Source organism: Phaseolus vulgaris, chromosome 5, assembly GCF_051622355.1.
Source record: "Phaseolus vulgaris cultivar YP4 chromosome 5, ASM5162235v1, whole genome shotgun sequence".
NCBI classification, from domain to species: Eukaryota; Viridiplantae; Streptophyta; class Magnoliopsida; order Fabales; family Fabaceae; genus Phaseolus; species Phaseolus vulgaris.
The window spans coordinates 3,444,417-3,455,112 of NC_143502.1; the positions used below are offsets into that span (position 1 = coordinate 3,444,417).

General features: G+C 33.4%; 1 protein-coding gene across 2 annotated transcripts; it reads left to right on the forward strand.

Moving 5' to 3' along the window:
- On the forward strand, positions 1-5,293 carry LOC137834866 (protein RETICULATA-RELATED 4, chloroplastic). 2 transcript variants are annotated; one of them, XM_068643090.2, is made up of 9 exons: positions 1-549; positions 1,221-1,289; positions 2,274-2,405; positions 2,511-2,564; positions 2,640-2,684; positions 3,580-3,719; positions 4,639-4,764; positions 4,863-4,951; positions 5,002-5,163. In XM_068643090.2, the coding sequence occupies exons 1-8, from the start codon at positions 40-42 to the stop codon at positions 4,909-4,911; spliced, it is 1,125 nt and encodes a 374-aa protein (XP_068499191.1). In that variant the 5' UTR covers positions 1-39; the 3' UTR covers positions 4,912-4,951; positions 5,002-5,163. The 2 variants fall into 2 exon arrangements, with proteins under 2 accessions (XP_068499191.1, XP_068499190.1); XM_068643089.2 differs by having other exon boundaries at positions 4,863-5,293.
- Positions 5,294-10,696: the final 5,403 nt, after the last annotated feature.

The following is a 10,696-nucleotide window of genomic DNA, read 5'->3' on the forward strand; positions in this document are numbered from 1 at the left end:
TCTCTCACTTCTCTCCCTCCATTTTTTAAACGTCACCGTATGGCTATAGCTTCCTTCTTCTTCACTCTCTCCACGCCCTTCTTCTCTCACTGCAACAACCCCTCTCTGCCACCTCATTCATCTCTCCTCTTCTTTCCTTTTAAACTCAATTTTTCCACTTTCACCACCTCCCATTTCGTCCACACTACACCCACCGCCATCTCCGCTCACCGGAATGGTGGCAACTCGTCGGGGAGTGGCGGTGGAAACGGTGACAGGGGTAGTGGCGGCGGTGGTGATGAAGACGAGGAAAGGGGCCGCAATAGGGAAGAGGCGATGGTGGCGCTGGCGGAGGACGGGAGATGGCTGGAGAGTTTGCCGGAGGACTTGGCGGCGGCAGTTGCAGCGGGGAGGGTTCCGGGTTCGATAATGCGGAGGTTCTTCCAGATGGAACAATCGGATGTGCTGCGGTGGTTGCTCAAGTTCCGAGGGTTCAGGGAAAGGTTGCTCGCAGATGATTTGTTCTTAGCCAAGCTTCTCATCGAATGTGGTGTTATCATCTTCACCAAGGTTTTTCTTTCATCCAGCTTTAATTTCTTCTTCTGTGCGAATATATATATATATATATATATATATTTTTTTTTTTTTATTTTTATTATTTAGGTAAGAGGGGTAAATTTTAATTTTCTCTCATATGGAATGAATTTATATTTATTTAAGTAAAACTTGGTGTGAAAAAAACCGTTGAGGATTTTCTTAATATGGAGGATGTTAGAAATAATAGTTCGAAAATAAGAGGTTGAAGTGAAGGCTTCTAAGTTAGAAGTATTAAAGGACATTAATTTTATGTAACTGCTAAAGATTTGAAGGGTCACTGATATTATGAACATTCATGGTTAAATCAAGTGTATTACCAATCCATGTAACTATAAATAGATTATCAATCTATGCAAGTAGTATGCCAAATGAAATCAAATCTCTACTATTTCTCAAAATCTCTTTTGGTTGTAGTCCTATAATTGTAAAATATAATTTGCGTTGACCTGAAAAAAAAAAACATGTGATAAAGGGTGATTATACTATGAATTCAAAACCATGGATTGTGATTTTCACCAGTCATGAATATATAAGATAGTTTCCGTAGACAATCGTGCCATGAATATAATAACATATGGTGTCTTTTAGTGAAGCGTCTGTAATACAAATGATCAATCTGTAATGGATATTCTGTGTGGTTCCAGGCAGCTGCAGAGTTGGAGCGCCGTAAGGAGAACTTCAATAAGGAGCTGGATTTTGTTGTTGCCAATGTGGTATGTTTATCACCCAGATATAATATTTTTTCTGTAGTAATCTAAAAAAAGAATTTTAATTTTTTTTTCTAATTTATCACTTTTTAGGCTTGTGATTGAAATGTTATTACTTTGAAGATTCAATTGCATGCCTGGTTACTCTAATTAAAAAAAAAATCTTCTTTAATTCTTATAAATATTCTTTTCTTTAGCTCAAACCAATATCTCTTTTAATCTTGTAGTCTTTCTGATAGAGACGAAGATATTAAAATGGTATAAATAAGGACTAAAATAATTAAAAATGATGTTCAATGTTTAAAATGAATGTTTCTAAGTATGGAGATTAATCATGTGGAAAAAGAAGTGTAGAGATTAGAAAATAAAATTGTTGCAACTACAATGTGTCAGCTGCTTTATGTCTTCTATCTTAAGTTTTGTTGAGTTTGTGAACTACTACACTCTAGGTTTGGTTTCCAATTAGCATATTTAGATCAACAGGTAATTGAATTACATTCTCTTACGAGACTTTATTAAACAAGTTCCTCCATAAGGACTATTTATGACAAAAAAATAGGAAGAGAGACTAAAATTAGCTTCTTCATAAGTTATAATGAACTTATGAGCAAATTAATTTGTAAGGGTTTTCTCGAACCAATCCCTCTAAATTTTTGTTTTTAGTACCAATTCTTCTACATTTTTGTTTTTAACTTGTGCATAAGCTCATTATAGTTTATGAAGAAGTTAATTTAGTTTTCTTCTTATCTTTCTCTCCTAAAAACCTTTATGGAGAAGCTTGCCCAAAATTACCCTAATACTCCATCTAAAGTCAATCCTCATTGTTTATTTTTCGTGCCTAGAAGCAGCATGGTCTCAAATTTCCCCTTTTATACTAATCATATTTGAACTAACTCTTTGCACTCTCGTGAAACTCAATCTGTATGTTGCCCCGTTCTTTTTATGTAAGAATTTGGGAACCTCCTAATTCAGTTTTTAAATTTATTTTAGGTAACAGGCATTGTAACAGGTTTTCTACTTGTTTGGTTTCCTGCACCTACTGTTTCTCTCAAACCTCCCCTTGCAGTCACTGCTGGACCTATTGCTAAATTATTCTATGGTTGTCCTGATAATGCTTTTCAGGTTAAGACTCTTCATTCAGCTTACTGCATTTCTTCCTTTTCAATTGTTATAATTCTAGCTGCAATTGCTATACTGTATATGATTAGAAGTTAATAATCTCTACAGGTGGCTTTACCTGGAACATCGTATACCCTTCTACAAAGAATAGGTGCTATAGTGGTATGTCTTGGGTCATTTAAAGCAAGTCACATAATTTTTCCTTTTAAATGAGGATCATCTCCGTCTCTTATGCAGCGTAACGGCGCAAAGCTATTTGTTGTTGGCACCAGCGCTTCATTGGTAAATTAGCACATTATTTGTTTGCAACATGCCCTTTTAGCTTGTTATAGTCTTCTGGCAAATTCAAAAAAATTCCGCTGCTATGAAACTTGGCCTTGGTTCTTGCAATTGGAGTTATGCTGATCTTCAAAATGTATAGAAAAACAAAAATTAATTTAGGTTAGACTTCCTGCAGTAGTTTCATTGTTTTGACAGTTGGATTGAGCTTTTAGGTGTCAAGGTTTAAGATTTAAGTTAATGGAGAAGTATTATATTGATTAGAATTTTTCTTGCTGTTTCTTCGTATTCCACACTGTTTCCTAGACTGATAAAAATGTTTTGCTGAGTGCATGTTTTGAGACTAGATTACGTATTTAGCCATATAACAGTGAATTACTTCACCTAGAAGACATTGAAACGAACAACTAAGTATATATAGCAATATGGTGTGACATAGTTAGTAGATAGCCTTGTTCTTTAACATGTGATTTAGGAGTTGATCCTTGATTAGTGTGTATGGAAAAACGTGTGTAGAAAAGGTCAACTCCTTAAATAGATTTCAGTATTCCAAGAAATTAATCTTTTGACTCCCAATTGAAGAATACCCTAATTCAAAAATAAATAAAAATCATGAAAGAATAAGTTTAGATGCATCATTAAGCACAGTAGAGGACATAAAAATACATTTTACAAATTTATTTTAATGATATGTCACCTGTTCCTCTCAAGCATGTTGTAGTGTGGTTCGTATGAGGCATACAGGCTACATATTCCCAAGAAGAAACTGTTTCTATTGTACTAATTATACCCATCCATCATAGCGAAGTTCTATAAGCAGAATAATATCAACAAATGGCATCTGAGATATATCTTGGGCGTGCTCTCCGTAATTTGACTGGTGGCAATGCCTTTTCAGGTTGGCACAGTTACAACAAATGCGTTGATCAATGTAAAGAAGGCTGTTAATAAAACATTTGCTGCCCAGGCTGAGAATTTACCCGTAATATCAACCAGCGTAGCACATGGAGTTTACATGGTTGTCATTAGCAACATCAGGTATTCCATTGTCAGAACAAACTACTATAAATATGTTTTACGCCCATTTTTCTACTATCTTGGTATTTTTACAGTATTGGACATCCCACCAAGAGAATAGAAGTTGTGAATAGATGAATGTATTCCGAGTTATTTTCATGTTTTAGTTGTGTGTCTAAACAATGTAGTTTTTCCCAATTATAACGCATAATAATTTGAAACTGACTGACTTTCTTGGTTAGTTATCGTAGTTTTAGGAATGAAATACCCTGCACTGCTATGAAAAAAATTTGGAGTACATATGTTATTGGAAATCTAAGAAAACTGCAGCTGTGACCCAGCCGAAAGTTTGTGATGGTATACAAAATAGTATTTGAAACGTGCTGTTATTTTTATCAGTCTTAGGGGTTTGTCCATCCACTTTGTTTGGTAAATGAAATACTCTATTGATAGTTAGGTTTTTGGTCGCTCAAAATTTTATATCTTTTTCAAATTAGTCTCTAATATCTATTAACATTATTTCCGTTACCAAATGGTATTTTGTTTTTCACTTGGTCTCTCTAAAGAAGGCTTATTTAGTAAGGAAAATTGTTTTATAAGGGGTATGTTTAGAGGGCAAAGAGTTTAATTAAGCCTAACTTTTTAAACAAAGAACTAGACCACAACAACAAGGATAAGATAATAACGGAACCTTTTCTGATACCAACAATGGGATTCCAGAAAATCCTTTTCATGCAATTGACAATGAAGAGAAACTGGTACCCTATTCCAAAGTAGCTTCCAGCTGGAAAAACTTGTGATTTCAAGCAGGAAAAATTATCTTGTCACAGTTGCAAAATTTGCGGATCATGAGGATCTCTACTACTTAGCAAAACAAAACAAAAAGCAAAAGAACAAAAACAAGAAAACCTCTTATTAAGGATTTGCCTTTTTTTTTCAGGTACCAGGTACTTGCAGGAATTATTGAGCAACGAATTCTTGAGCCATTACTACACCGAAACAAGCTTATACTAACCGCATCATACTTTACTATTAGAACTGCCAATACCTACTGGGGCTCGCTACTGTAAGATTATTGATTTAGCTCGATTAATCCTATGAATATGTACCATTAAGCTTTTTCTTTCTTTTCTGCCTCATTATTTATTTCACATTTGTGAGTAGGTGGGTGGATTTTGCTCGATGGGTTGGAGTCCAGAAGAAAAAAGATTAAGCATATTTTGTGCAATGCTGCATTGGTCAAAGAGCCCAAGTATATTGATTCATGGATACAACTTCAAATTGATGATTAAGTTTGCTCCCCTATATTTTGTTTCTCTTCCTGCCTTGTCTAAGCAAAATTGTACATTTGTAGGTAACGAACGTTGGCAAGCAAGAGTTATTTTTATGTAAAACTAAAAATGCTTTTGAGAGGTTTTTTACTCTAAAAGTTATATACTTTTTAATAAAAAAACACTCTCGGAAACACATGTATTTAAACAAGTCTTAAATAAACATTGATCATGTACAGGAACACATCTATCATCACTGGTACTTGCGACTTGCACTTATGTTGTTTGATCTTTGCATTTTATACAACCGGCAGTTATTTCTAATTGTTACTGTGCGTACTGAAATCAAATTGAATGAAAACTATTTTTGCGTGGCTCCTTAACAGCTATTGTCTTCTCCTTCTTTATCTTCCAATTACTCAACTATTGTTGTCAGAATAGTACCTAGTACCTTCCTCTGGTAGTGGTTGTGATAGTGTTGGTAATGTCTTGGGAACCATGACAAGGTGTCAGAAGCAGGAAGAAGAAGAAAAGAAAAGGAAGGCAAATATGTGTAGAACATATTATTAAACTCAAACAAAAGAGTTACAAAACTTTATAAGATATAAGGGATATATTTATATCAAAGCCAAGTTACATAGGAAAAATATTTATAACCAGGACAGTTGTTTTTATGAGAATTGCCCCCTGGATTTGCAATAAACCTAAATCTCCTATATTCAAATACCACATTGGATATAAGACAAAGATGGCAAATCTAAAGTCTTAAATTTTTTATATTTATTTTTCTATATTTCTTTTCTGTTCCATGCAGTTTATATGTTGGTAAGATGAGAATCAAATAATTTTTTTGCCTTTACATGTGTGGCTACAATTGAGGTTGGGGAAATTTGTTCTCCTCCCTCTATCATTTGCCTATGTCCAAGCTTAAAGACAAACATTCTGTTCAAAAATATAATAAACATTTATAAGGATTCAACACATATTATAAATGCTTTAGACTATGTATCAATACTGTCTATTCAAACATTTCGTTTATGATATGAAGTATACGGGCAAGATGGTTGCGTATATTTGATCACACTTCTATTTGTTGAGGTCTATTGCTTATAAAATCAATCACGGTTGTTAAGTACATAATCAAAACTAAATATTGTTGAACCAAGTGGTGTTCAAACTTTGAAGAATCCAACCTCTTTGAAGGATGATGAAGCTTGACTGTGCTTGCTGTTGTTGTGTTGTCCTTTTAGATAGGATCTAGGGTAGATTTAATATGTAATCCACTCTTGATTGAATCCAAAGCATAAGCACTCTCAATCCTTTTAAAAGAAAAGTGTTTTTCAAACTAAGTGAAAAACAACCTGTTGTTTTGTTGAAACAACCGATTGTTTTATACTTAGGTGCTTTTAGAAAAGGTTGAAAACTGTTTTTCAAATGGTTGAGCTGTCAAAACCAAAACAACCGATTGATTCGTGGAAACAACCGATTGTTTGTTTTGGTACCATAACAGAAAATTATTTTGTGCTTTGACTAAGCTTTAAATGTTTTCTAACTGATTACGCTCTAGTTTTTAATGCTTTGACCAATCTTTAAATGTAATTAATAGTTTGTTAAGATTTGATAACAAACAACATCTTTGAATATACAGAAAACAAATTTGAGTTTTTCACTGATTTTGCTTAAGAAAAAAAAATTGAGATTACTTAGAAATTGAGATTGATCAAAGAGTGTGAACTAGGATTTTCTGCTTGTATTGATTTCAGATTTGTTCTGTAACAAGTGTAATCCTTGTATCTGTTGAAAGAAACCTTGTGTGTTTGCTGAGAAGTGTTGTGTGTTCTTGAGGGGATCAAGATCAACATTCTTAGTGTTGGTGTGTTGATCAAAGGAAGTGTGTGTCTTGAAGGGTTCAAGGTCACTTCTTTGATTGTGGTGTAAGTGATCTAGGTTTGATTGCTTAGTGGATTTCCTTAGTGGTTTCTGAGAAGACTGGATGTAGCTCTGGGTTTAGAGTGAACCAGTATAAACCTCTGTGTGCATTCTTTCTATCCTTTAACTCTTTAAATTCAGTTTTGTTATTTGTGAACTGGTATAAACAACCGATTGTTTCTACGAAACAACTGATTGTTTTTCTGGTGCTGTGCTTTTTGCTTTGTGTTTTGAAAAACTGAATTCTTTATCAACTGATTCTTAAAGTAATTTCATTCAAGGCTGAAATGTTTTCGAAAACCCTCTTTAAACCATTCACCCCCCTCTGTTTAAAGTCATACATTCTAACAAATATAAGTTCCATTAAAATTTGATCTAACAATTCCTTAATAGCATTGCTTTCATTCTTTAACAATGTTGGCTTCTTCTACTACTATGTTATTGATGAATTTTTACGGCAAATGCATTGCGTTTGTCAAAAGTAATAATTGTCCCTAAGGACGGATATCGATCCCACAAGGAACCGTGAATTATCGAGTACAATAATCGCTAAATATAAAAACAGAACAATTAAACAATTAAAAGAGTTTTGAATTAATTGTGTTGGCACTGATCAATAAGAAAACAAACAAAGAATTAGTTGTTTCAATTGAAAAAATAAGGATTAGTTTCATCTCTCTCACTCTCAAGTATTTTGATTAGCATGTCAATATTAAGTTCTTTGATTGAAATTGATGCCCGTATAAAAATCATTTATATCGATTCCTCGCATATAAAATCCTTAAGAATGTCCCCTAACTATCGATCCCTCGCATAATTATAAGAACAACTTAGAACGAAGCTCAGACGTTTAATAGCAATTAACATTTCAAGTCTATTCCTAGCACTCAAATATGTTAAGTATTGTTGTTTAGGTCCGAACCCTAAAAATACCTCCCGGTCAGATTTAAGATTCTCAATTTGTCACGGAAAATTAAAAGTAAAACAACAATACCAATAATCAATCAAGAACTGAATATTAATATATAAAAGATCACCTCAATACATAAGAGTTTGAGCAGATTACTCCCAATCCCAAAGGGTAGAATTAGCCACGCATACTTCTATCACCTTCCATTCTCCCAATTGGGCTACAATTCACTCTATGGTGTTTTCCTCTCAATCTGGCACCCTAAGGTTGAGCCTCTAGCCCTCTATTTATCCTAGTTTTCTAGGGTTAGGTTGTTTATTGTGTCGCGCTAATGGGCTAAATGATAAAACATAAAAAGGCCCAATCTTTCTTTGCATCCTTTTCCATTCTGGGACATTCTATCTTTATCTTTTTGGCTCAAATCATTCATCTTTAATCCAAATCTCCAATCTTCCTTAGAAATATGCAATTAAAAAGGTATAAATTCATAAATTAGGGATTATTTTATATGTAAATTAGCAATAAATCCTCATAAGTGCCTATATTTTAATATGAAATATTACTGAAATTAGACACTTGTCAGTTATGGAAGCAAAACTTACATAGATTGAATGAACCTCTTTCTAAATATTTGCTAATATTCAGAAATAATAACTTTTCAATTCAATGTTAGTTGCAAACAATAAATGGTTAAATCATTCAATTGTGTTATCATTCAGTGCGTCCAACCAACCCCAAATTGAAAACTTGTTGGTTTTAGTGAGGTTGAAAAAATTAAACATTTTAAGATTGACAAGAATATGTTAATATCTTTGCTCAAAAGGTGAAGAGCAAAGATTCATACTTTTCATCTTCTCATTGGTGAATGCATGATCATTTTGAAAGATGTTGCACTACAATTAACTTTAGAAGTATACGGCAAAGCAGTTAATGGATCTACTTTGTATGATTGAGGAGAAATGTGTTTTAATTTTTTAGGGTTTATGCCCCCAATGGAGAAGTTTTAATTGATTTCACGATTAAATTAAAATGGTTAATAAATAATATGATTGTACTATTAGATGAACTAATTGAACATCAATTACACCAACACATATTTTAAGGTTGATTGGTGGAATACTTATGTTAGATAAATGTAGTAATAACATTCACTCAATGTATTTAAGGTTGATTGGTGGAATACTTATGTTAGATAAATGTAGTAATAACATTCACTCAATGTATTTATCATCATTGTGTGACTTTGTAAAATAATATAGTCGGAGTTCTATTTGTTTAGAATTAATTGATCTCTAGCTTAATTTTAGCCTACTTTAAGTTTTATTGGATATAGGAGTTTTGAGTCTTTGTTACCAAATCATGCCCACAAGGATGCAAGAATATGAACTTCTTGCATTGTCATTTAAAATTATAATATGACATCAAATTGATAATGTCCAAATGCAATTTGGTTTATGGCAACCATTTTCAAATTGTGTACATAATCTTCACAAACTTCATGAATAAACATGAGTATTCATGAGAGGATGTAATGATACCAACTGAGTTGAAGAACCCTGTAGAATGAATTTTCCTTTAGTGATCGACAAAAACATGTTATTTTCTGTCAACCATTCCGAGGGTCTATCTAGCACAACACTGAATATTTGGAATGATTTCACGTATATTCAAAAATATTTTTATATGGACAAAACTCCACACATGTTTGTGGTACATCGTCTTCAAGTACACAATGTCCACAACTATATGTCCATAACAATGAAGGAGTACTTTGTCTCTTAAATGTAGCTCCAACTCAGTTATATCCCAACAATTCGGCTTCACTTCAAGCTTTTCGTATCTTGTGCAAGTATTTGTCACTAAATTTGACACCAAGTTTTTCTTCACTTTTATAGTTCTCATCCCGATAAGCGTTCTGGATGATCGTCTTTGATCAGCCGATCTAAGGAGTGTTTGTTAGCGTCGTTTACATCCACTTATAAGAACTTTAAAAAAGGATTTTTTAAAGTATTGATAAAATGTGTTAGGAAGAAGTATTTTTTGATGATGATACATTCCTTTTTATTGGACGAGCAACCCCTCAAAATTCAATTCTTGGTCTTGCCATATGATGAAGTTGGAAAATTTTCAAGTTCTCTCGGTTTTAAATCAGTTGTTTTGAAAGCTTCCCACTTATAGTTTTCTAGGAATCTACCTTTTCCCTAAACCAAGAAGAGATTTTATCGCTATGTATTTTTTCTGATATTGTTGTTTCTGTAAGTAAATTTGTACTCTGTTGAGTGTTTTCATGAAATGCGGGTTTAATGACTTTCATTAATCTGAAAGGAAAGACTTATTTTCAAAAGTTGATGATGGGGCAAACACCTGGTGATGTTGAACCGAAAACTGAAGTTGAAGTCGTTACACCACCCAATTGAGTGGATCTTACACCTGAAGCTACTCTCGCATCGAGGCATAAAGAAAAAAAAAATAAGAAAAGGAATAGGAGTGGTTGACGTTCTCATTGTGACACCGAAAAGAATGTCATTAAAGAGGAGATTGTTGAGATGGTTGCTGAAAGGTTGAGCATGCATAATGAAATTGAAAACATGTGCAGAGGCTTGTTAGACATGTCTTTGTCCAATCATGTTGATCAAGGAAAATGTATTTGGTTGCAGAAAGAGTTGGATGAAACTCAACAATATGATATAGAGGCTTGTTAGACATGTCTTTGTCAATCATGTTGATCAAGGAAAATGTATTCGATTGCAAAAAGAGTTGGATGAAACTCAACAATATGATATAGAGCAATATTGATTGGGTTTCACTAAAGCCCTTCAACACGCCAAATACTTGTACAAAATTTCTTTCGACGAAGGAAACTTTGATATACGAAAAGATTTTTATAA